At 47.6% G+C, this 26,833-nt stretch overlaps 1 protein-coding gene across 1 annotated transcript in view; it reads right to left on the bottom strand.

Moving 5' to 3' along the window:
• RXRG (retinoid X receptor gamma) overlaps nt 1–9,202 on the bottom strand; it is a 112,814-nt gene extending 103,612 nt beyond the window's left edge. The window contains exon 1 of the mRNA XM_039486053.1: nt 9,124–9,202. Within this exon, the coding sequence (XP_039341987.1) occupies nt 9,124–9,169 (46 nt within the window). The 5' untranslated portion in view covers nt 9,170–9,202. The remainder of the gene's footprint in view (nt 1–9,123) is intronic.
• Between the last annotated feature and the right edge of the window lie 17,631 nt (nt 9,203–26,833).

Below are 26,833 nucleotides of genomic sequence, written 5' to 3'. Positions count from 1 at the left end.
ATGACAGTTGAATGTGCTTTTGGTCACTTGAAGAGACGTTCGCGTTGTCTACTCACAAGATTGGGATATTATTGGTCCAATGGTTATAGCTGCCTGCTTTGTCCTGGATAATATCTGTGACGCAAAGGGGGAAAGCCTTTCTGCCAGGGTGGAAGGCAGAGGTGGAGTGGCTGTCTGCTGAGTTTAAACAGCCAATACAAGAGCTCATTGAGTAGCTATATGGCTCAAGGAGGCTTTGAAAAAGCATTTTATCAGTGAGCCATAGTAACGTGTTTTGCTGCACAATGCTCTATCTGGCCCTGCTGTTTTGTGGCCTGTTAGGAATTGTGTGGTGATTGTTGTACATGTAGGAATATAACATTGCCAATACCTCTATTCATTTTGTTTGTGGCTTATCCTATGAGCTGTGTCACACTATCAGTAACAAGTAATTGGTTACTTTCAGGCCTGCTAAGCATTCGGTAGCAGGTGTTACAAACTAATAAAGATGAGTTATGTTTTAAATAAGAGACCCGTATTTTCTAACAGAATTCAGTGCAAAAAAGAAACCATGAATTTTTAAAACAAATGTATTTAAAACTTACTAAAACTTAATAAATTAAGAGTGAAGAACTTATGAAGGGAAGAGAACATTCATGTTAATTTCAGCTACACATACATGGTAAGTCTTGGGCAGACACAGAATTTGCCCCACACGCCTGGCTCCATTGGTCTGGCTGGAGCTGCCCCCTCCGCCCCCATATAGAAGTCAAACTATGCCTATGAGGGTGGAATAGGGAGGTCCCAATATTGAGTTTTCAATGGGCTGCAGAGGGAGGCGAGCCCAGGATTGTTGAACCTGTAGGTCCACCAGAGTCTGCAGCATCTATGTTTGCTGCCGGAGAAGCCCCATTATGTCTGGTGCTTCTCCTTTCCATTCTTTCCTTCTCCAGGCTGTCTGAAATGTTCACTCTCCAGGCCTTGTGCTCACGGTCCAATGCAGCCCTGGCTTGCAGGATTTCACTGAACATGTCATCCCAAATCCTCTTCTTTCTCCCCCTTATCTGGCTCAGGCATTCCGCGGGTGTGGAGGAGGAGGCTCAAGGTCACAATGGCAGCAGCTGCAGATAAAACACACACAGGTACCATTATCACTATCATCATGAAAGAAAGCAAACGTTAAGAGGCAGAACTCACTCCCCTTGCTCCCCTAAAGTTTTAAGCACTACCTGCTCATTCACAATTCTGCTTGGGATTACTTGTGCACGGCACCAGTCACAGCAGCAGCCACGGTGAGTATGGCCCACAGGAGGTTAGGGAAATGAGGAGGGAATTGCTTGGAGGCCTATAACTAGTACCATAGGGCAATGGCACTGAATACTGGCATTGGTGATTTTAGCTGATCTCACTCCTGAGGGTAGCAAAGGTGCAGAGATCACAGCTGCTGCTGGTGTCCTGAAGCTGCCTGGCCCCATATGCTGCTAACTTCTATACTGCAATGGTGCCTGCTGAAGTTATTGCTGACTGACGTGGAAAAGCATCCTACCATGGAAGAAGAAATAAAGCTGCCATCCCTAGAAACCTTTGGGAGAGGATTGCAGAGGACCTCCATGGAAGTTTCATTAAGATCTCTCAGAAGAATTCAAGGGACATCCCTGTGTGCATAAATAAACTGCTCCACATGGTGGTCATCATCCCCACCCCTCGCCCCCACTGAACTCTATAGGCGACTGAAAAGCAGATAGCAACTCTACCTATCTTGGTTGGGCCACTCCATCTTCTAGCACAAGTAAATTAATGAAAAGTCAAAAGCTGTGTCCTGCTATTTGCAGGGGCCGGGGGAGCATCCCTGTAATGGAAAATGTATGTATACACTTACCCAGGATTCTTTCCCCTTTATCGGACTCAACCGTGCTTGACTGGTGGAGTCAAAAACAGATCCTGGCTTGCTGCGCAGCTGGATTCCCTGGTTGCCATTCTCCTCCTCCTTTTCCTCATCCACTTCACAGTTCAAGGCAGAGTCCTATGACTCGGGCTCCTTGGAGATATCAAAGGTGTTGTGTGGAATGGTGGTGGGGTCTCTCCTGAGGATGCCATACAGCTCATTGTAAAAGCAGCAGGTCCATGGCTTGGCACTGGATCGATTGTTGGCCCTCTTGACCCTTATGGTGCATCTTCTGCAGCTCCTCGGCTTTCACGTGGCTCTGCTGCTGATCCCTGTCATAGCCCTTTTCCTGCATCCCCCAAGCAACCTGCTTACAGAGGTTCACATTTCTGTAGCTAGTCTAGAGCTGTGGGTGCATAGCCTCTTCTCCCTACAGGTCCAGGAGATCCAATATCTCATCTACTCCAGGCAGGAGCACTGCTGGAGCATGCAGCTGGCATGGTTGGCTGCGCAGTTGCACACAACAATGAAGAGCTGCTAAGTGTGCTCACCAAGCTGGGCAATCAGGAAAAGGAAATTGAGAAATTTACAGGGCTTTAAGGGGAGAGTAGCTGCTGGACTCCAGGACCCCTGGGCAGTGAAGTTCACAATGGTGACCAGAGCGGTCAATGTCAGGCATCGTGGGACAGCTGCTGGAGGACTGTTAGGGTCAACATAGGTAATGCAATGTCTACACTTGTGCTGTGTCTATCTCTGTACATCGACCTTGGCTCAACGCTGCTCAGGGAGGTGGCATTACTATGTCAGGGAGGTGGCATTATTATGTGTACTATTAAGGTGGACCACTTAATTGTACACATACGCACAACTAGGTCGACGCAAGGCAGCTTACAACAACCTAACTTTGTAGCAAAGACCAGGCCTCAGCCTATATTCCTCCCACTACGTCCTGCCTCAGATGGTGACAGGGAAGTTTACACGTCACCTAAACATCTCTAAGAACACAGGACACAACAAAAGACTAGCTGAAGCAGACAGAGCATTCGACCTATACCGGGAACACTGGACACTCAAATGACTAGACTGAGGCAGGGCATGAAACACTGGACTTGGCCTTAATGTCTTGCTTTCTTCATGTTTAGACCAGTGTCTGAGGCCAGGATCATGAGAGAGATTTGTCAATCACTTCCTATGCTGAAAAGTGCTAATGGCTGGTAAATCGTATCCAAAAATATATCACAGATCTTGTTAAGCCAATGGGTGACAAGCACCCTCCTCCAGACTCAACAAAAGGAGCAAGCATAAACAGCCAGGGGCAGTGGGGACCACATAAAGCAAGCAATAGGCCACGTGGCAGATCAGAGCTAAGCTGTGTGGACTGATGGGTTTCCCCAGTTGCAAAAGCAGGGCTAGGTTATCAATTGCAGGCGGTGTGTGTTTGAGCAGGAAGTCTCTGCTCTGATCATTTCCTGTATGATCTTACTCTTCCCATGACTCAGTTCTCCGGCTGTACAATAAGATTACCAGCAGGGCCTCTCTCACCAGGGTGTTGTGAGGACAAGTATATGAATGATTGTGAGGTGCTCAGACACTCTGGTGACAGGGGCCATGTAAGCACCTTAGGTCATGTCTACATTACAAAATTAAGTCAATCTAACTTACATAGGCATATAGCTGCCACCGTAACTATACCGCCTGTGCGTGTTTACACTTTGGTCCTTGTGTCGGCAGTGTGTCCCCTCACCGGGAGCACCCGTATCTATTGTACTGTCGGTCTGGGGCATTGCAGGATGGCTCCTGAAAGCCAGTAACAGTTGACATAGGTCACCGCAGTGTCAATGTTGCTTAACTACATCGACATTGACTCTGTGCCTCTCATAGAGGTGTTGTTAAGTTGGCATAGCAGGGCAGTTATGTTGGTGGGAGCCACATTTAAATGTCAGCACTTCCATAGTTAGGGTGACATAAGCTGCCTTGCATCACCCTAACTCTGTAGAGTAGACCAGGCCTTCAATGGTCACAGGAGAAGGTGTTACAAGCGTGATCCTGAGAAAAAAACAATGGCAGAGGGCTTCTTGGGCACAGAGATTGCTGGAGTGGGATCTCAGCAAGGAAACTGCCTGGCGTTGTTTGTTCCAACTATGTTCTGGGAAAGAAGACTGTGAATAAACTGCAAGAAAATACCTGACTCACATCATTGATTTCTCAGCCTAATGGAAACAACCCTGCAAGACTCTGAATTGTAGCAAACCACTCAAGCCAAAATGGCAACACACTGGTCCTTGACACTCAGAATGCCACATATCTTACTCCTGGCAGCATGACGCTTGTCTGTTCCACAAATGCTGCTAAGATTGACTCAGACATCCATAGTCAGGGGTGTTCTCCCATCCTCATAGCTCTCATGGGCAAAGCTGACCTCAACTTTCCTGGGAGGTCTACAAACGTTACACCACCAGCCTCCTCCCCTGCAAAAATACTACTGATTCCTGTGCCTATCCCCCCCCCAAACCAAATTTAACTGGCTGTTTTCCACTGTTAACATCCCCACTGCGTTAAGGTGAATGAGCAACAGAAACATTGTCTCCGGCTATCAAACAGGATTGCAGAAACTCAAGCAACTCAGAGACACCTGTCCGGTTTGTGCACAAATTCATCTAGCACCCTGGTACACCGAGGGCTTTTAGACAGTTATTACTGGCATTGAGTAGTACCTGCAAGCCCTGAGAGCAGGGCCCCCTCCTGCTAAGTATTCTGCACACATGCTAAGGGATAAGCCCAAGATCTTACAGTCTACATGAACAGGGAAACAAGCACAGTGACTTAGCCAGGCTTACACAGCAAATCAGTTGCAGAGCCAGGGACTGAACCCCAGGTTCCTGACTCCCACTCCAGTGCCTTCTCCGCTAGACCACATTACCTCTCTTGTCCAACTGATATAATCACAAATCCTGAATGTTGCTTGACTCTGCAGCCTGGCAGACAGATTTCCCCCACACACACATCTTCCAGAGCTACCCAGCACACAGCCTATTTCATGGGGTGGGGTCAGAGTCCCTGGATTTTGGACTTATATCTTTAAGGTGACTAATCACGCAGCAGTAACAACAAAGAGGAAATACACCTACCAGGCTCAGCTTGTAAGCAATCTGTGGGCTGAAATTTGTTTGCTCGGAACAAACCACCGATCACACACAAATTCATAAAAATCAGTCTGTTCTCCAACAAGAAACCAGCTGAATTTTAGTCAAAAAATCATAGCCTACAAATAGCTCACCCCAGTTCTACTCTTCGTACAGTATTCTGCATCCAGTTCAACCCTCTGGTCTGGATTCCCCACTGCCCTGCGCCTGGTGTAGACATTTACAGCCATGCCAAGCGGCTGCAAAATGCTGCTACGATCACATGGCCAGACTAGTAGTTATACTCAGTATTCACAGGGTGCAGTTAAGGTGGAGAGGATATCCAAAGGAGCAGCTTGCAGCTTCTTGATTCTGAGTCTAGTTCTACCTACCTAGTTCAGAGCAGCGTCAGAGCTGCTCTAAACCAGGCAGGGTGACTATGGACAGCATATAGGGGCCAGATCACAGAAGGAATCTGACTTGTTAGAGTGTGACCTCCGGTTTGCAGTCCATTTGTGCAGGTGGGAATTAGAACACAAAGTACAAGACACAGGGCCTGGTTCTCCGCTGTGTGACCAGCTCCCATCAGTCATAGCATCTGTGAAAAACCAGACACAACACTGCATGACAGATGAACTCTACTCACTGCAATAGTTTGCACTATATAAAGTACGGATTTGAAAACAATATGTACACCTTTCCTATTATCCACTGGGAAATTCTGTTGACTATCTTGTGTCACACAACTATTAATCAGTTTACATAACATACAGCTTGTGAACCAATGAATCTTTCAATGTGCTCACTGATATCTTTGTTAACCTGACATTAACATCAGTTTACAGACCTCGATTTAGCAAAGAAGCAGTGAGTTTAATTGCTACTTCAATCCATGTGTGCTCCATCTTTGGAACCTTTTACTGACCCAAGATGGGTCATATATTTAGGGTGCATTTATAAATAGTTAGTAAGGGGTCAATAAACGGTTGTCTCTCTCACCAACAGAAGTTGGTCCAATAAAAGACATTACCTCACCCACTCTGTTCTCCTAATAAATGATTGATTGTGTAATAAGCAGTTAGATCAGCTGTTACTAATTGTTAGAGTCCAGCAGCTCAACAGGTTGCTTTTATAAGCATCTATACCCCCTCCTACTGATGTACTTAGGTAACCAGGCTTGAAAAAAGCACCAGGGTAATGCTAGGCATAATATATTTTTCCCATTTTCCTGTACCTCAGTTTACCTTTCTGCTGGGGTACAGACCAGGAGTTTGATACATATTATAAGGTGGATTGATTTAAATCAAAGCTATTTTAATCATGATTTAAATTAGCAAGAAGGAAAACTTGATTTAAATAATCAATACGTAGTATTATTTTCCTAAAGAAAAGTCAATACTCACTGGTTGATAATCATTAAAAAACATTGATTTGCAACTAAATAAAGCTTTTACACTACATTTGGTACCTTTTGCTAACCAGGACACTATAGTACATCTATACACATTTATTTAAGCAATGATATAACTTAACATACATTTATTCAAATTCATAATTTTTATATTTTATGTTAGAAAATGGTGAATGATGCATTTCTTATTTACTAGATGACTATTAATTTTTTACTTGGGGTTTGTGTCAAGCCTTATTTGGACAGAAATTAGAATTCATTTAAAAATGTCAAAAACAGCATTTTTAACAGTTAAATAAAAAATACATTAAATATGCTGGATACATCAGGAAAAAAGAGGATCAGAATATGTTTTGCATTTAAAACTAACTGATTTTGTAAACAAAGTAAGTATCAGCTGTAGTTAGTGAATTGAACTAATTGTCTCTGGTTGCCATGCCCTTTGAGATTTTAGAACTAGTAGATTGCATCCCTTATACCTGATTTTTATTCATAGATTGGAAGAAAGAGGCGGGGGAGGGGGACAAAACAAGCTTTCCTGCTTTTTCAACTTTCAGTCGATGTCTCTACTTTGAATAAACTAGTCATTGAACTGAATTGAATAAACTGAAATGAACAAAATAATCTTTCTACACCTGCAGAAAAGACGACTGCTATAAAAAGCTGGTTTAGCACTTTTTCATAGATTTCAAGGTCAGAAGGGATTTATTTGTGATCATCTAGTCTGATTGTAATCAAGTCACCCCTTAACCTTCGCTTTCACTTGAGTCTATCACCATGACTCTATCACTATCAGGCAGGTTTTCTAATCCTTTAATCATTCTCATAGTTCTTCTCTGAACCCTCTCCAATTCATCCTTCTTCAAAAAACTCTGGTTCCAGGTGCTTAGCCAGACTTCCACCAGATCAGTGCTGTGACTTGCTTTAAAACTTCAGAAGGAAATAGGTACTGCTTAGCATTGGTTTAATTTCACTTAAATGAAATTAATAAATTATTGTAAATTTAGACCTTAACATAGACTGTCCTACTTTCAAATTTAATTTTAAGTCGGTTTATTTTTAATAACATTTAAATTTAAAAACTCTTTTAAATAAAGTCAGATTTAAATTACAAATTTGATTTAAAAAATATCAATTTTTTCCATGCTGATGTATAATATAGCATTAAATATGTAACTGGAGAGTGGCTCAAAATCACTAAAGATAAACATATACTAAAGCTAGATAAAGTTATGCATACATAGCAGTTTGCTTATAACCCTTGAAACAATTATGAATATTATCAATAACAACTCTTGTTTATTGACTACACTCCTTCAAGGGGGCTTCCCCCCCAAGTTTTAGTATTTGTTACTATCATGAGTATGCAACGTATAATTAAGCACATGCACATACATACACTTCCCTGGGGCTCGGGCATGCCATCTCCTTAAAGCTGGGAAACAAGTGCTAGTCCCCCAGTCTCCTTCAAACTCCCCCTGAGTCTTTGCCACACCCGTCTGCAATCTGCACAGCCTACAGCCATTTTAGTCCTCTTCTATTTCTGCAGAGGGGTGGGGGAGCAAGCAGCCTGCTATCTAAATCCCATAAACCAGGTAAAATCCCTGGAAGACAATCCCTATGGTACAGACTTCTGGTCCTTGTACTGCTCCCACCATAAATCTTCCACTCTAATCTAGCCCCCACTCTTCCTATTTATAAACTCCTCCCCTTCCCCTTGAGTTCCCAGTGGCTCTATCAGAGAGCAATTCTGAGCATGTCCTGCCAGGCTACATGCTCACAATGGAAATCACCTAAGTAGCTTCAAACAGCTCAGGAGCATGCCTAGTGACTGCCATGCCTCATTTGTGGAGGATTCTGGCCCATCCAGCAGAACCACCCCAGACAGCCTCGGCAAATCAGAGTGCCCCAAAACCAAACCAAGAAACTATAGATCTTCCCAACTGATTCTTCACTTATTTCCACCACTAAATGTTGCAATACAAGCATCTGCTTACACTTACAACCACCTGTGCATGCCCATAACATCTATGAATCATCAACCCTTTATAAACTGTTTTATAAACGTACTCAACACAAAGTGAGCCCCAAGCTGTATGCATACGTTACAGAATTGCATCCCATTCCCACTTCTTTTTCATGCATGTTATTGTTCATGCACTATAAGAGGAAAACATTTACTGAACACTGTGTCCCAGGCTCACCTCCCATTTATTCTTTTATGAACCCAGGCTTATCAGGGAGAAATAAATCAAACACAGAGCAATGGGAGATTTCAACCCAATGCAGTAAAAGCTTGTTTCTTTCCAGAACTTGCATGTTGGCACCCGAGTTACACTGCAACAAACCTCAACTTGCAGGCTGTCCAGGACTGCTACAGGAGGGCAGAGAAGAGCCATGCTGTTGGAAAGCCTCAGGGAAAATAATGGAGCGTTGCTATTTGTAAAGACCCCAGGCAGCCCTTGTGTCTCATCAGCCCCTAGGGTGACCAGATGTCCCGATTTTATAGGGACAGTCCCAATTTTTGGGTCTTTTTCTTATATAGGCTCCTATTACCCCCAACCCCGTCCCGGTTTTTCACACTTGCTGTCTGGTCACCCTATCAGCCCCTCTCCTGGCAGAGTCGGATTCAAGGCAATGTGTATGGCCCTGCTCGCTCTGCTTGACAGTGTCAGCTCAGCAACATTCGGCTTTTCATTTTAAGAAAGGGTGAGATGGGGACTTACGGAAAGGAGGGAAGGAGCCCGTCGCCATGCACTGGGGGACCTGCATCTCTGAGCTGTGTCCCTGGCCTCCAGCTCACTGGTCTGGGAAGGGCGCTCCGGTCACCCTGACAAAGGGGACCCTCGGGGGAGGAGGGAGCGGGAAGCCTGTTTGCACATTATAACCTGCTTCCCGCAATCTGCCCCGAGTTACAAATTTACCTCCCAGACCTTGACCTGGGCTGGGTTTGGGGCTTTTTTTTTTTTTTTTGGCGCATGGGCGCGTGTTTGCTTTTTTGGCTCCTCTCTGTTGTGTTGCAACACAGTGCCAACAGCACAGCCAGACAAACCAGCCAGGGCTGGGATCTTCTCAGCCGGGGCGGGGGAGAAAGAGAACGGGGGATGAGTTGTTTTAAAACCTGTCTCATCGGGGGAGGGGAGCAGTTTGCTACTTAAAAGCAGGGACTGTTTCTAAACATGCCTGCGCCCGCCCTCCCCCCCCCCCCCCAGTCTCAGCTTCCCCCTGCGAGATAACAGCTGACCTTTGAACCTATAGCACAGGTCCATAAACTATCCAGTCACATTTCTTCTTCTTTTACCGCTTCCTCTCTCTCTCTCTGGCTCTCTGCAGAAAGCTAACTAATGCACATTAGCTCTCTTGCTGTTAATTCCTAGGACAGACAAAGCACAGGTAGTTTTTACCTTGCTATTGCTACCAGAGGTCAACACTCTACCTCCACCCAGAGTCGACCTTGACTAGCTACATCAAGGTAAAGCAATACAGAACTTTGTCTCCCCTGGGATTTTCAGCTATCACCTTATTTTGGCAGCGAAGGCCTAGCCCCCGTCTTTGATTGCAGCATATGTAGTGGCAACCTGCATACAATGCAAATGACTCTTCACAGCACCTTTCACATTGTTTGCCAGCTCTGTTTCTGATCTGCCTGCCCCAGAAAGCGGAGGATAACCTAGCAGTGCTATTCTCAGGGTACTTGACTTTCATCTCTCTTCACTTTAGGTCAGCTCCAGCCAAGTGAGATGGGCAGTTTTGCTGTCAGTTCAGGATACTGACCCCTCTGTCTCCTTGGGCCATTTCCCAGTGTGCCCTGTGGCCACGCCTCTCGCGCTTTTCCCCAGCCGACTCTTCGGCCAGGCCCAAAACAAAAGGGGAGCCAAACTAGTTATGAGTTCAAAAAGGTCCTGCCCCAGGCCAAGGCAGCTTTGACATTAGATGTCTCCAGTTAAGCTCTAGCCTCAGCTGGTCCCTCCTTCGAGGCACCTTCAAGGCAGGCTCTAGTTAAAGCTAGCTCAAGAGGTCTCCTCCCTCTCACCAAGTTGGGCTTGTCCTCTTAGCTCCACCCTCCAGACTTGACATCTACTGCACTTATAGCAGGTAAGGGTGATTGTACCCACGGGCTCTCCTTAACCCCTTCAGGCCCAGTGCATGGCTGGTACCCCCATCACATGTTGGCAACCCCCTGCCTTTGTCTCAGATATGGGGGGTGGAATTGAATGTTTTCAATCTATTCACAACAGATGTACCTTTGCATATGTATCTAACTGCATGTAAAACTTATTTTACAAGAACATTAAGAGTATACAGATAGCCATTGGAAAGTCAGAAAATGCCAAAGTTAAGGCTATATGAGCAAACTTAACTCTGTCCGTGTGTGTCCCTATTAGGGGTAAGCCCAGGATTCAAACCCAGGCTCATGCCTAATCCCTCCCTTCCATTTACACACAAATAACACAGACCCAGGGCTCAGATCCAGCACCCCATGGAGGTGGAGGGTCTGAGCCTGAGTCAAGCCAGAATCCAGGCATCAAGCCTTATTGCTTTGCAGTGTAGACATAGCCCTACTGGATTTGTGCTCTGGGAGTTTTGTCCTAGGGACAATCAAGTTTGGTGGATAGCCAAGTTTTCCCCCACTGCACTATGAGCAAAGTGCTAGAGTGGCCACATTTTGGAAGGGCTCTTGAAAGTCTGGGATGGGGGTGGTTGGACTCTGGCCCATGTTATGCAATGTAGAGGCTGGAGCCTGAGGTTGAGACTCAGGGTTCAACAATTCCTAGCCTGGGTTTACAAACTAGTGTAAAAAGCGACAAAGAGTCCTGTGGCACCTTATAGACTAACATGCATCTGACGAAGTGGATATTCACCCACGAAAGCTCATGCTCCAATACATCTGTTAATCTATAAGGTGCCACAGGACTCTTTGTCACTTTTTACAGATCCAGACTAACATGGCTACCCCTCTGATACTTGAAACTAGTGTAGACACTCAAGCCCTAGGTTAAACCCAGGGTCTGCTAACTTGAGTTCTACTAACCCTGCACTTACATTACAGTATAGACATAACCTAACTGGCCTGATTTTCAGAAGCACAGAACACCCACAGCTCCCATGGACGATGTAATGATGTACTTGATGTATATTATTCAGCCACTGTGTGCTGTGCAGTTTCAGGATGAACATGGCTATGGTAAACAAAGATGACAAAATTGGAACTCAGATTGTGTGGAAACCTGTTTGTTTGTCCATGGTTGTGGCTATTTTCGTGAATAAATGTCTCGTTTAAGATGGACTGTGATTCTACATATCATGACATAAGCCAAGAGGAGCTGCTGCAGGTGCTCAGCAACTCTGAAAACCAGACTGTACCATATTTGGTTACAATTTCAAATCATATCGTAGTATTTGAGAAACAGAATATCAAAAAACTCTTAGTTAAAAGCTTAATTACACATGTATAGCATTTTGCACTGCTGTGCAACCATGAGTGTAAGTAACAGGAAACAGTACATGCTCAATAATATGAAAATGCATAATAAAATGTAAGCAACATACCACAGCTACAGCATAGATACAGGCAAATGATGGGCACCATTGTAAAGGTTTTCATCTATAGTATAAAGATTTACAGTGTCACAACACGAATTATTTCAATAACTGTATAACTATAATGTATGCTTCTTTAGTATAACTTATTGATCCCATTCTAAAAACATGACTGGGGAAAATGGGACACAAACAACTAAAGAGAATTAATTTCTCTCTGCAGATCAGACTTACAGTTGCCCTTTTGAGAGGAGCCCAGGAATACAATGTGTGAAAGGATAGAGACAATGAGATAGGATGAGCTATAATAATCACATGTGATGGTAGATTTGAAGCAATGATCTATCTATTTAATCTAATAATGAAGCATTCGCTCCAGATGTCCCTGGAATATGTTTGGCAGACATAGGATTTCTAAGGAACCCTCAGATACTGCAGTGACAAGCACACTGTCAGAACCTAGAGAGAACAGAAATTATTTTATTGTTTTATGAACAAATGAGAGGCTATAAACCTTTATAGACCAGGTGGCAATAAAACTTTACAATGCAAAACCATGGGGGAGTTTGTTAATCCGCGCCGACTGCCAGTTAGTTTTCCAGGTAGAATTTAAAATGTTGGTTTTGCCCTATAAAAAATTCTAAATGTCCTGGTATCACCCTATTTACCAGGCTTCCTCTGTCCCCATGCCATAGAGCCGGAAATGCAATCGGAGGAGGCATCTGAGCAACATTCCCCTGTTTATGATGTTATGTTCACCGTGTGCATACAGAGAGGTTAGATGAAAACATCAAATACACTGCAGCCTTCCAACAAGAGTAATATCACTTTAGCATTCAGAGCGAGAACCCAAGAACCCGTGAACAGAGAGAGACAAAGTACCCTGATCCCTAAAATAGAGAGGCATAACTCATCCCACTTCGATCTGACTCTCATCACACACTTCTCTACCGAGCCCCCGGCCTGCAAGCAGGACCAGGAAACCCTGTGAGAATTTAGTGATTGATCACTATTTTCAATACAGTGACAGAGGCAACTGCTCACAGGGCATTCACTGTGAGGGGCCCTTCGTTTAGGAATTCACCCCTCCTCTTGATCTGAAATAGCCTGAAACCATTGAACTTCAGGGCATGCTGGCAGCCCCATTTCCTTTCTCCTGGCATTTGAGGCAGAATGGAGTGCTGGTGTTATGGTTTGATTACAGCTGGATTTCTACTGGGGGCAGAGGGGGTTTCATTGTACTCTGTGATTTGCTTGCATTTTAAGCAAGAGATTTTGCTTGGGCACTTTATTCGGATTTCTAAACAGAAAGCAAAGAAGCGAAAAAGGGTTATACACCAGCTCCCCTCCTCCCCCACAGCTATTTGCTGACATCACCGTTGGTGCTGTTTTATACAGACATTTCAAAACAACTGCTCTGATTTGATTCTACTGTGGAGTTTTGAACTACTCAAATTCTCATGATTTAAATAGCTAATAAGGGAGCATTAAACTAAGTTAATTAACACTGATGGGAAGAAGAAAAGGGCATTGTAATTTTATTCATTAAGGCCCAGATTTAGCAAAATGTTAAGCAAGTGCTTAGTTTAAGGACTTGCTTAAGTCCTATTAACTTCCATGGGCCTTACTATAACGTGCTTATGATTGCACCTAGGAACCTTACTCATGGACTGGTACCACATTGTGCTAGATGCTGTACAAATGTGCCTGGCTGAATCACATCCCACATACTTTTCCTGTATCATACAGTGCACACTAGTTTGTTATTGCAAGGCTGAATATTAACACTGAAATATTGGTTTTGCCAGGTGATTTTTTTGTCTGTCTTTTAGTTTAATTAAATATAAATAAGACAGTTACAAGCACTTTTCAAACAAAAATACACACAGAGACACACACATTGATTTCTCTTGGGACTTTAAAAAACAGATTTCATCCAGTTCACGTGTCAGATGCTACCATGCCTGTGAACAATTTGCAAATAGGATCAAAGATCAGTACTAATCTTGGTAGGCTCTTGGGCCATATGTCCCCAGACTACTTTTGTTTTGATGAAACCTTGTAGAACATGAGCCACAGATAGAAACAGAGGGCGCTGGATTCTGGGGGGCTGGGAGGGAAGCCTCACTAGCAGAAAGGAAGCTTCTGTACAGATTTGCAAGGATAGTGCTCATCTGTATTGTTCATGGGGCTATGGAAAAGGCAGGAACTCCAGACTGAATCCAAAATGTAACACCATGTTTTATTTAGCCAGCTGGCTACAGATTGTAGCTCTCTCAAGTATTCCAACTCCCACACTGACTGGTATATCCCATGGGGCCTCATATCACTGCACAGGGATCTTCATAAGGCTGTCAAACAATTAGAGCTGTACGTTAAAAATCAGACATGAAACATTTTTTTAAAAGTCATCACGTGACTATTTTGAAGTGGCTCAAATCTGGTTAGGGAGCGGATTCAGATCTTCATCAGACTCAGGTAGGAGTGAGAAAGAGTACAGCCTACTGTTGTTGGGTGGCCTGCCAGGCCTCTTGTTGCCTTTCAGCCAGTACCTGCTGAGTTTCAGCAGAGCTGTGCTGCTGCTGGGCTAGAAGATTTACCAATTTCTCCATTGTCCTCTTGTTTCAGTCTGAAGAGATCCCACTTCTGGTACCAAGTTTTGACTGGCAGGTGGCACTCACTTCCTGAGTGCCTCTTAGCCGCTGGGTGTAGTACTGCAAGCTTTTTCCTTGCTTCTAGCACCCTCTCTAGGTGGCCAACCTCATTAGGCAGGTCTTCCGTGGCTCAGCTCTCGGGCCAAGTCAAACAGTCAAAATGGACCCCTTCCAGAGCAGCAAAGAGTTCACCAAACTCTCTGCCCTCACCAGGGTCTTCAACCCCATCTCTGGGGCCTCTAAATCCATCCTTTTACTCAGGCACCTGAGGCCAGAGCAGAACCCCCTTCTTCACCCCTCTGATCACAGCTAAGCACTGATTTGCTCAACTCCTGCCGCTCCTTTTATCTGAGCCTGCTGGGCTCTGATTGGCTGCTTCTATGCAGGGCCGGCTTAAGGCCGATTCAACCAATTCCCCTGAATCAGGCCCTGCCCCTAAGAGGGCCCTGTGCCCAAGCCCCAGTACGGCATACCGGCAAGAGCCGGTGCGCTGTACCGGGGTGGCCCGGCTTCCCCAGGGGGCAATTTAAAGGGCCTGGGGCTTCCAGCAGGGACTGGAGCCCCAGGCTCTTTAAATTGCCACCAGAGCCCCACTGCTGGAGCCCTGGGGTAGGGCTGCGGGGCTCTGGGGGCTATTTTAAAAGTCCAGGGCTCCCGTTGCTTCTACCACCCCGGCCCTTTAAATAGCCACTGGAGCTCCGCCACTCTCCCAGGGCTCCAGCAGCTATTTACAGGGCTGTGGCGGTGGAAGCAGGGGAGCCAGGGGCCCTTTAAATAGCCCCTGAGCCCCAGGCTGCTGCTGCTACCCTGGTGGGGGAGGGAGGAGGAGGGGGCACTTACCATACAGGGTGGGCTGTACCCCCTGTACCTGTACCCCCTGCCCGCATCCAGCCCCTGCTGCACTCCCTGCCAACACCAGCCCCGCACGCCCTGCCCGCACCAGCCCCTGCCTGCAGCCAGCCCCACACCCCCTGCCCTGCCTCCAGTCCTGCACCCCCTGCCCTGCCTGCAGCCAGCCCGTCTCCAGCCAGCCCCGCACCCCCTGTCCTGCCCGCACCAGCCCCTGCCTGCAGCCAGCCCCGCACACCCTGCCCTGCCTGCAGCCAGCCAGTCTGCAGCCAGCCCTGCACCCCCTGCCCGCACCAGCCCCTGCCTGCAGCCAGCCCCACACCCCCTGCCCTGCCTGCAGCCAGCCTGTCTGCAGCCAGCCCCGCACCCTCTGCCTGCAGCCAGCCCGTCTCCAGCCAGCCCTGCACCCTCTGCCCTGCTCACAGCCAGCCCCTGTCTGGCTGTCTCCAGCCAGCCCCGCACCCCCTGCCCGGCCTCCAGCCCTGCACCCCCTGCCCTACCTGCACCAGCCCCTGCCTCCTGCCAGTCCTGCACACCCTCCCCCGTCTCCAGCCCGCCCCGCACCCCCTGTCCTGCCCGCACCAGCCCCGCCCCCTGCCCTGCTGCTGCCTGCAGCCAGCCCTGCACCCCCTGCCCACAGCCAGCCCCTGCCACACCCCGGCCCCGTCTCCAGCCAACCCCTGCTGCACCCCCCTGCGGCCCTGCCCGAAGCCAGCCAGCCCCACACACACCCCTGCCTGCACCAGCACTGCACCCCCTGCCCTGCCTGCACCAGCCCTGCACCCCCTGTCCTGCCTGCAGCCAGCTCCACACCCCCTGACTTGTCTCCAGCCAACCCCTGCCACACTCCCCTGCCTGAAGCCAGCCAGTCCCGCACTCCTCTGTCTCCAGCCCTGCCAACCCATGCTGCACCCCCCCTGCGGCCCTGCCTGAAGCCAGCCAGCCCACACACCCCCATCTCCAGCCAGCCCTGCACCCCTTGCCCTGCCTGCAGCCAGACTCTATCTCCAGTCAGCCCCTGCCCTGCCTCCAGCCAGCCCCATGTCCACTGGTGCTCTGCAGTTCCCAGGGCAGTAACCCTGCACACCTGCTTCAATGAGGGGGGCAGGGAGCCGCTGGGACCCACACATGTGCGCACCCTAGGGTGACCAGACAGCAAGTGTGAGAAATTGGGACAGAGGGTGGGAGGTAATAGGATCCTATATAAGAAAAAGACCCAAAAATCGAGACTGTTCCTATAAAATCGGGACATCTGGTCACCCTAGCACATCCCCAGGGAGTGGCAGGGACCCACACATGTGAAACGGAGCTCATTTCTAGTTCAGGCCCATCTTTTTAAAAAAGAACTTTAGGTGGGGTTAACATATATCCATATTTTACCAGACATGTCAGGCTTTTTGGTTCTTAAATCACCATCCAGGAGGAATTTTTAAATACGGATGTATGGTAACCCTATTGGTACAAAAAATACATACTGTGGCACATCCCTTAAATCAGAACTTTTTATAGGGAACCAGCTGCTAAGAAATGAAAGGCTTTTTTTTACCTTTTTTTTTTTAGTCACCCCTGCCGGGGCCCCACCGAAAATGTTCAAATTAGGCTCCGCACTTATAGACTCATAGACTCATAGGCTTTAAGGTCAGAAGGGACCATTATGATCATCTAGTCTGACCTCCTGCACAATGCAGGCCACAGAATCTCACCCATCCACTTCTATAACAAACCCCTAACCTATGTCTGAGTTATTGAAGTCCTCAAATTGTGGTTTGAAGACCTCAAGGTGCAGAGAATCCTCCAGCAAGTGACCCGTGCCTCATGCTGCAGAGGAAGGCGAAAAACCTCCAGGGCCTCTGTCAATCTGCCCTGGAGGAAAATTCCTTCGTGACCCCAAATATGGCGATCAGTTAAACCCTGAGCATGTGGGCAAGACTCACCACCCAGCACCCAGGAAAGAATTCTCTGTAGTAACTCAGATCCCACCCCATCTAACATCCCATCACAGACCACTGGGCATACTTACCTGCTGATAATCAAAGTTCAATTTCCAAATTAATTGCCAAAATTAGGCTATCCCATCATACCATTCCCTCCATAAACTTATCAAGCTTAGTCTTAAAGCCAGATATGTCTTTTGCCCCCACCACTCCCCTTGGAAGGCTGTTCCAGAACTTCACTCCTCTAATGGTTAGAAACCTTCGTCTAATTTCAAGTCTAAACTTCCTAGTGTCCAGTTTATATTATGCATACTTTCTAGGCAGGCCTGGAGGACCAACCTTCACAGCTCCTTCCTGGGGTGGAGTATACTAGGACCTCAGGGCTTCCAGTGGGGGTGGGAGGCCTCAAAAGACCAGGTATACCCCATTACACACAATCTTCTTTTTCTGACTATAAAATGTTCAGGCTTGGAGAGTCATGCTATGCATTGTTAATTTTGTTATACGAGATTCTGGGTAGCAGGAGCTGTGCAAGAAGCATGATAGTTTATGCTCTGCCTCAGTCTCTGATGGGAGTCAGTTTCTGAGGCAGAATTGTTCCCTTGGAACTGCACATTGGTGAAGAGCTGAGATTCCTGAAAAAAGGGCTTGCCTCTGTGCTGTTTGAATCATAGAATCATAGAATATCAGGGTTGGAAGAGACCTCAGGAGGTCATCTAGTCCAACCCCCTGCTCAAAGCAGGACCAATTCCCAACTAAATCATCCCAGCCAGGGCGTCGTCAAGCCTGACCTTAAAAACCTCTAAGGGAGGAGATTCCACCACCTCCCTAGGTAACCCATTCCAGTGCTTCACCACCCTCCTAGTGACAAAGTTTTTCCTAATATCCAACCTAAACCTCCCCCACTGCAACTTGAAACCATTACTCCTTGTTCTGTCATCTGCTACCACTGAGAACAGTCTAGATCCATTCTCTTTGGAACCCCCTTTCAGGTAGTTGAAAGCAGCTATCAAATCCCTCCTTATTCTTCTCTTCTGTAGACAAACAATCCCAGTTCCCTCAGCCTCTCCGCATAAGTCAGGTGCTCCAGCCCCCTAATCATTTTTGTTTCCTCCGCTGGACTCTTTCCAATTTTTCTACATCCTTCTTGTAGTGTAGGGCCCAGAACTGGACACAGTACTCCAGATGAGGTCTCACCAATGTCAAATAGAGGGGAATGATCACGTCCCTTGATCTGCTGGCAATGCCCCTTCTTATACAGCCCAAAATGCTATTAGCCTTTTTGGCAACAAGGGCACACAGTTGACTCATATCCAGCTTCTCGTCCACTGTAACCCTTAGGTCCTTTTCTGCAGAACTGCTGCCTAGCCATTCGGTCCCTAGTCTGTAACAGTGCATGCGATTCTTCCGTCCTAAGTGCAGGACTCTGCACTTGTCCTTGTTGAACCTCATCAGATTTCTTTTGGCCCAATCCTCTAATTTGTCTAGGTCCCTCTGTATCCTATCCCTACCCTGCAGCGTATCTACCACTCCTTCCAGTTTAGTGTCATCTGCAAACTTGCTGAGAGTGCAGACCACGCCATCCTCCAGATCATTAATGAAGATATTGAACAAAACTGGCCCCAGTACCGACCCTTGGGGCACTCCACTTGATACTGGCTGCTAACTAGACATGGAGCCATTGATCACTACCCGTTGAGCCTGAGGATCTAGTCAGCTTTCTATCCACCTCATAGTCCATTCATCCAGCCCATACTTCTTTAACTTACCGGCAAGAATACTGTGGGAGACTGTATCAAAAGCTCTGCTAAAGTCAAGAAATAACACGTCCACTGCTTTCCCCTCATCCACAGAGCCAGTTATCTCATCATAGAAGGCAATTAGGTTAGTCAGGCATGACTTGCCCTTGAAGAATCCATGCTGACTGTTCCTGATCACTTTCTTCTCCTCTAAGTGCTTCAGAATTGATTCCTTGAGGACCTGCTCCATGATTTTTCCAGGGACTGAGGTGAGGCTGACTGGCCTGTAGTTCCCCGGATCCTTATTACCTTTTTTAAAAGATAGGCACTACATTAGCCTTTTTCCAGTCATCCAGGACCTCCCCGGCTCATCATGATTTTTCAAAGATAATGGCCAATGGCTCTGCAATCACATCCGCCAATTCCTTTAGCACCCTCGGATGCAGCGCATCCAGCCACATGGACTTGTGCTCGTCCAGCTTTTCTAAATAGTCCTGAACCATTTCTTTCTCCACAGAGGGCTGGTCACCTCCTCCCCATACTGTGCTGCCCAGTGCAGTAGTCTGGGAGCTGACCTTGTTTGTGAAGACAGAGGCAAAAAAAGCATTGAGTACAATAGCTTTTTCCACATCCTCTGTCACTAGGTTGCCTCCCTCATTCAGTAAGGGGCCCACACTTCCCTTGACTTTCTTCTTGTTGCTAACATACCTGAAGAAACCCTTCTTGTTACTCTTAACATCTCTTGCTAGCTACAATTCCAAGTGTGATTTGGCCTTCCTGATTTCACTCCTGCATGCCTGAACAATATTTTTATACTCCTTCCTGGTCATTTGTCCAATCTTCCACTTCTTGTAAGCTTCTTTTTTGTGTTTATGATCAGCAAGGATATCACTGTTAAGCCAAGCTGGTCGCCTGCCATATTTACTATTCTTTCTACACATCGGGATGGTTTGTTCCTGCAACCTCAATAAGGATTCTTTAAAATACAGCCAGCTCTCCTGGACTTCTTTCCCCCTGATATTATTCTCCCAGGGGATCCTGCCCATCAGTTCCCTGAGGGAGTCAAAGTCTGCTTTTCTGAAGTCCAGGGTCCATATTCTGCTGCTCTTCTTTCTTCCTTGTGTCAGGATCCTGAACTCGACCATCTCATGGTCACTGCCTCCCAGGTTCCCATCCACTATTGCTTCCCGTACTAATTCTTCCCGGTTTGTAAGCAGCAGGTCAAGAAGAGGTCTGCCCCTAGTTGGTTCCTCCAGCACTTGGACCAGGAAATTGTCCCCTACACTTTCCAGAAACTTCCTGGATTGTCTGTGCACCGCTCTCCCAGCAGATATCAGGGTGATTGAAGTATTGCTCTCCCAGCAGATATCAGGGTGATTGAAGTCTCCCAGGAGAACCAGGGCCTGTGATCTAGTAACTTCTGTTAGTTGCTGGAAGAAAGCCTCGTCCACCTCATCCCCCTGGTCTGGTGGTCTATAGCAAACTCCCCCCATGACATCACCCTTGTTGCTCACACTTCTAAACTTAGTCCAGAGACTCTCCGGTTTTTCTGCAGTTTCACACCAGAGCTCTGAAAAGTCATACTGCTCTCTTACATACAATGCAACTCTTCCACCTTTTCTGCCCTGCCTGTCCTTCCTGAACAGTTTATATCCATCCATGACAGTACTCCAGTCATGTAAGTTATCCCACCAAGTCTCTGTTATTCCAGTCACATCATAGCTCCTTGACTGTGCCAGGACTTCCAGTTCTCCTGCTTGTTTCCCAGGCTTCTTGCATTTGTGTATAGGCACTTAAGATAACTCGCTGATCATCCTGCTTTCTCAGTATGAGACAAGAGTCCTCCCCTCTGGTGCTCTCCTGCTCATGCTTCCTCCTGGTATCCCATTTCCCCACTTACCTCAGGGCTTTGGTCTCCTTCCCCTATTTTAAACCTATTTTAAAGCCCTCCTCACTAGGTTAGCCAGCCTGCTTGCGAAGATGCTCTTACCTCTCTTCGTTAGGTGGAACCAGTCTCTGCCTAGCACTCTCCCTTCTTGGAACACCATCCCATGGTCAAAGAATCCAAAGCCTTCTAGACACCACCTGCGTAGCCATTCGTTGACTTTCACGATTTGACAGTCTCTACTTGGGCCTTTTCCTTCCACAGGGAGGATGGACGAGAACACCACTTGCGACTCAAACTCCTTTATCCTTCTTCCCAGAGCCACATTGTCTGCAGTGATCCACTCAAGGTCATTCTTGGCAGTATCATTGGTGCCCACGTGGAGAATCAGGAAGGGGTAGCAATCTGGGGGCTTGATGAGTCTCGGCAGTCTCTCTGTCACATCGTGAATCCTAGTTCCTGGCAAGCAGCAGGCCTCTCGGTTTTCCCGGTCGGGGTGGCAAATAGATAACTCAATCTCCTTGAGGAGGGAGTCCTCAACCACCACCACCCGCCTCCTTCTCTTGGAGCGGTGGTCTTGGAACCCCCATCCCTAGGACAGTGCATCTCATGCCTTCCAATCGGTGGAGTCTCCTTCTGCTCCCTTCCCTCAGATGTATCATCTTTCTAGTCCACTCTCTGCATTAGTACCTGTGGAGAGAACATGAAAATGGTTGCTCACCTGGATCTGCATTGCTGGTACATGGACAATACTCTTTCTTCTTCTGGAGGTCACATGCTGCCAAATTTCTTCACCGTCCTTCTGTCCCCGCTACGCAGCCTGCTCTGATTCTTCTGAATGTTGTGCCCGTAGAAGCATATCCTGACGTCTGTCCAGGAAATCTTCATTTTCTCTTATGCAACGCAGGGTCGATACTTGTTTCTCCAGACCCTGAACCTTCTCTTCCAATATGGAGACTAGATTGCACTTTGTTCTATTCTATGCACCAAATATGAGTAGAATACAATTCTATGCACCAAAAAAACTCCATTAAAAGACTGTTTTAAAGTAAAACATACAAAAGTCAGGAAAGACCTAGAATTGTCCCCTTGTTTCCAGAGGTGAAAGTAAGCCAGGACGGTCCGGTACAGCAAAAGCCAATATGCCGTGCTGGACTGGACTGGCTTCTCCGGCGGTGATTTAAAGGGCCCGGGGCTCCAGTCGCTGCAGGGAGCCCCAGGTCCTTTAAAGCGCTGCCCGAGCCCACTGCCGGAGTTCCAGCGGCACTTTAAAGGGCCCGGGGTTCCCTGCAGTGGCAGGAACCTCTGGCCCTTTAAATCCCCGCTGGAGCCCTGCCACTGCTACCCCAGCAGCGCCAGGGCTCCTTCTGGGATTTAAAGGACCTGGAGCTCCGCGGCAGCCAGAGTCACGGGCCCTTTAATTTGCCGCTGAGCCCCGGGGCTCCCAGATTCCTCTGCAGCCAGGAGCGGCGCCAGGGTTTCTGGCGCCCTAGGCAGAATTCGGGGGGGCGGCATTTTGTGCACTCCCCACGGGGTGCGTGGGATCTCCCGGTTCCACTCCCATCGCGCCGCCGAAGAAGGACCCTCCGCCGAAATGCCGCAGGCGACAGCGGCAGTCATTGAGATGCTCAATTGCCTGCCACTGTTTTCCACGGCACGTCGGCAGAAGGTCCTTCTTCGGCGGCGCAACAGGAGCGGAACCGGAAGCTCCCGTGCACCCCCTGGGGAGCACACAAAATGCCGCCTCCCCGAATCCTGGCGCCTTAGGCGACCGCCTAGGTTCGCCTAATGGAAGTGCCAGCCCTGTCTGCAGCTCATAGCTCTGGGGTGATTTAAAGGCCCTGGGGCTCCCAGCCACAGCTGGAGCCCCAGGGCCTTTAAATCTTGAAAGGTCCCACCTCTTCCTGTTGAGGCCATGCCTCTTCCAGTTGAGGTCATGCCCACTCAGGACTCTGGTGTACCGGTAAGTCCTTTAAGTTACTTTCAACCCTTCTTGTTTCTCTGCACTGTGGTAAGATTCGCTTCTTACTGGGAGTAATTTTGCTCATATCAATGAAGTTACACTGGGGTGAAACTAGCGAGCATGAGAGAGTTAGACCCGTAGATTGCAATCCTGGTTCCATTGAAATGGGAATTTTACCACTGACTTCCTTAGAGACAGGATGTCACGAGTGGGTTTTAATAACATTTTCACATGTTCTTTTTCCACAGCCCCTCATGCCTCATTTGGTGCACAAGTTGGATGGTGTTGACCAACTGAGCAAGAGGGTGCAGTTGTAGGAACTTTACACTTCTTAAGCACTAAGGGGGTAGGAAAACCGCCCCCGGATTTAGAGCGGCTGAAGTGGTTCCCACCAACCCCCCACACTTCCGGTCAGGAGACACACAGATTAAGCGCTGACTGGGTGTATATCTTTGGAGTACACAGTGCATAAAGCACCAATCAGGAGAGGGGGGCGAGACGTTGGCTTGAGTTTGCACATGCGTATAATAGCATGATTTATGTAACCAATTATAATAAATAGACGTGGACAGCCCCGTTGGGGGCGCTCCACGGGAACAGACTGACTGACTTGGCTTCGTCATTGCTACAGCAGTGACTGCACCAGATCCTCAGCAAGTATAAATCACCATTGCTTCTTTACCCCATGCCCATAGCCAACCCTCATCAATGGTCAATTATTTCCCTGCTCCACCAACAACCTTATTTGGTGCATGAAGTTCTTGTGCAGTTTTACAAACCCAAAAGGCTGGGCTAGTAGCCAAAATCTTGGGCTGTTATTTGAATCAAATATGCAAGTGCCTTAATAATCATACAAACATCTTAAATCACTTTACAAAGGAGTTCAGTATCACTGAGCCCATTTTACAGATGGGGAAACTGAGGCACAAAGTTGAAGTGTTTTGCCAAAGGTCACCCAGCACAAGAGCCAGGAATAGAACCTAGGTCTTTTTAGTCCCAGGTTAACACTCAAGCCCCTCAACAATACTGCCTATAAACACTGGCTATGATATTGCTGGCACTTTGAGGGTGGTAGGCGTGACAGTCAGAGTTGCTGAAGGCAGTGGGTTTGGGGATAGGGATACCACAATTTACTCCTTGTTCTCCAACAAAGAGCTATTTCGTCACAATGTTGCTTCATCACATCTTGGCACCACTGTGCTTTCGTGCTACTGCCACGTTGAGAGGCTCAGAATAAATCAAAGACCCTTTGCCGTGTGAACTGGGACAGCAGGATATGGGCCGGCTCTGTGGAAATTAGGTCTGTCGCACAACTGGAAATCCTGCCTCAAGAACAGGAAAGAACAACCAGCTGCTGGCTGCTTCCTGCAGAGGATAGGAAAGGGTCATGGGCAAGAGGGCGACAGCTCTTAGATGGCAAGCGTGAAACGGCCTCATTGAAATCAACAGACACTTTGCCATTGAATTCAATGGGGCCAGGACTTCACCCCAACTGGTAAAGGTATTGGCAAATCAGCACATCTTGAGGAACCTGGATTTAGAGTTGAAAACAAAGCCCCTGCTCAGACCCCTGGCCCATGCTATGCAGGGCAGACTAGATGATCACAGTGGTCCCTTCTGGGCTTGGAGTCAATGAAAAAAACTCACCTGGCTTCAGTTTTCATTGCAAAAAAAATGTTTGCATGGTTCTTAATAACTGCAGGCCTTGGAAGCAATTTCCCATTCCGGCTTTGAGGGTTGTTTTGTTTTGTTCCAGCTCCCTGTTGCAGCCTGTGGTTCCCTAATAGTTTCTGTGCAGGCAGATGCGGCTGCACTGATGTTAAAAGCCTCCACATGTCAAGCTGCTCCTGTTTCAAAATGATGCTTTCATCTGAGGAGGGGGAATTTGAAAGCACCGCTTCCCTAAAGGTCACTTGGGGAGGTGAAGGGGAGGAAATTGGTTGGCATGGTAACCAGAGAGCTTGAATGTCCAGCCACTTCTCAGCAAGGTGAAAATCCATCGGCCCTTGGCAAAGAGACAGAGCAAGATCGTGTCAGTGGGCCCGGCTTGATGAGGGCCTAATCAGCTGGGTGAGAGTTGCAGCCAGCAGTTACAGCACCAGCCAGCAGCAGTCTGCCCATTGTCCATTAGGTTTGTCAAATTAAAGCAATGCAGGACTCAAGAGCGGTGTTTGCTAAGGGCCCACGTAAGCCTTTATTTTGGTCCCGGTTTGATTCACTTTGCCTTTGCATCCTCCGAGAGTCGCATCAAGTTCAAGGCTGATGGGGGAGATGATTGTGCTCTGTAAAAACATCGGGGATAGACACAGGGAGGGCAAAGAGCTATCGAAGCTGAAGGACAATGTTGGCACAAGAACAAAGAGATATAAACTGGACATGAGCAAATTCAGGTTGGGAATTAGAAGAAGGTTTCTAACCAGCAGGGGGTCGGTCTGGAGCAGCCTCCCTATAGGAGTTGGGGGACAAACAACTGAATTAGTTTTGAGAGAGAGCTGGACAGATTTAAAAGTGGGATTGTACGATAGGGTTGCTTCCCCCATCCTTCCTTTGCTGCATACAACTTGTTCTTTAACAGAAGGGCTTACTCTCTGCTGGGTCTAACAGCCTCTTCTGGTCCAGGTAGTTGCAGTTTCCTTCAGTTTATACCACACTAGTGCACCCTAGTTCTCAGGCTTCTAAAGACAATATCCATGACTAGAGGCCTGCACTTCTGAGATCTCTTTTTACACCTGGCGTTTGTTTCCCCCTGCCAGGCTGGTTGCAAGGGCACACACTCTCAATCACACACGCGTGCCGATTCAATCCGGCCTGCAAAGGCCTGGGTGCCAGCCGATGAGTGAACTGCCAGGAGAGTGCTCCCACGGCAGCATCAGAGGAATGCAAGGAGCAAGTGAATCACTGGCCATTTCACACTTCTTCCTTGCTTGCATAATGGCTGCTTATGGGAGAGGTAAAGGCAGGTGCCACTTGCCCACTTAAAATGCAAACAGCTGTTGCCATTCTCCAGGAGCCGCTCCCACTGAAGCAGGAAAGCAGTTGGAATAACCTGGCGGGGGAGATGACTTCAGGTGTCTGCTTCCTATTTCAGGTGGTGTTGTGTCTGTTAGATAGAATCACTGCGCTGCCCTGGCTAGTCCCTTTACAGAGCTATCATAGCCACCTCCCCATAACCAGTAGGGAAGGTGCTTTCTCTATGCCATTGCTATATTAGAGCCATGCATGAACTCCACTTGCCTACCCTTAACTCTGCGTTTCATTGTAGATTTCACATAGCTGCATTCCTGTACCAATAAACACCACTGAGTTTTAAAAAAACAGGGCCAAATCCAAGCCTCAGTTACACTTGTCCAACCACCACTGATTTCCGAGGGCACAAATAGAGGCTAAATGCCAGGTGAGGTAGGGGCCTGACTACGCAAATGAGATGTCAAGTTAATACACTAGTGATGCATTACACCTTTGAGCATGCCCAGTGTGAGCTAGATGTTTCCAGGCACCTACTCGGTCTCAGATTGCGCCGAGAGCTCATTCACGTCATAAAAGAGCTCTGCTACCTATGGCTGCGTTTCTGTCCTGTGTCTCAGCTAGCATGTCAGCCTTCAGAACACTGCATCCACCAGTTGCCCTGTTTTTCACACTACAGTTTCTATTGGCTACCGAGCATGCAGTAACTTTAATGAGAGAGAGAAGGTGGGTGAGGTAATATCTTTTGTTGGACCAACTTCTGTAGGTGAGTGGGACAAGCTTAGGAGCTTCCCAGAGCTCTTCTTCGGGTCTGGGAGAAGGTAACCAGAGTGCCACAGCTAAATACAAGGAAGGACAGATCATAGGCACCAGCTTCCTCCAGGCCCCGGGGACTGCTCAGCCCCGT

Source organism: Mauremys reevesii, linkage group 8, assembly GCF_016161935.1.
Source record: "Mauremys reevesii isolate NIE-2019 linkage group 8, ASM1616193v1, whole genome shotgun sequence".
In the NCBI taxonomy this organism is placed as follows: domain Eukaryota; kingdom Metazoa; phylum Chordata; order Testudines; family Geoemydidae; genus Mauremys; species Mauremys reevesii.
Note: the sequence above shows the minus strand (reverse complement) of the source record. Positions and strands in the feature narration are given on the sequence as shown.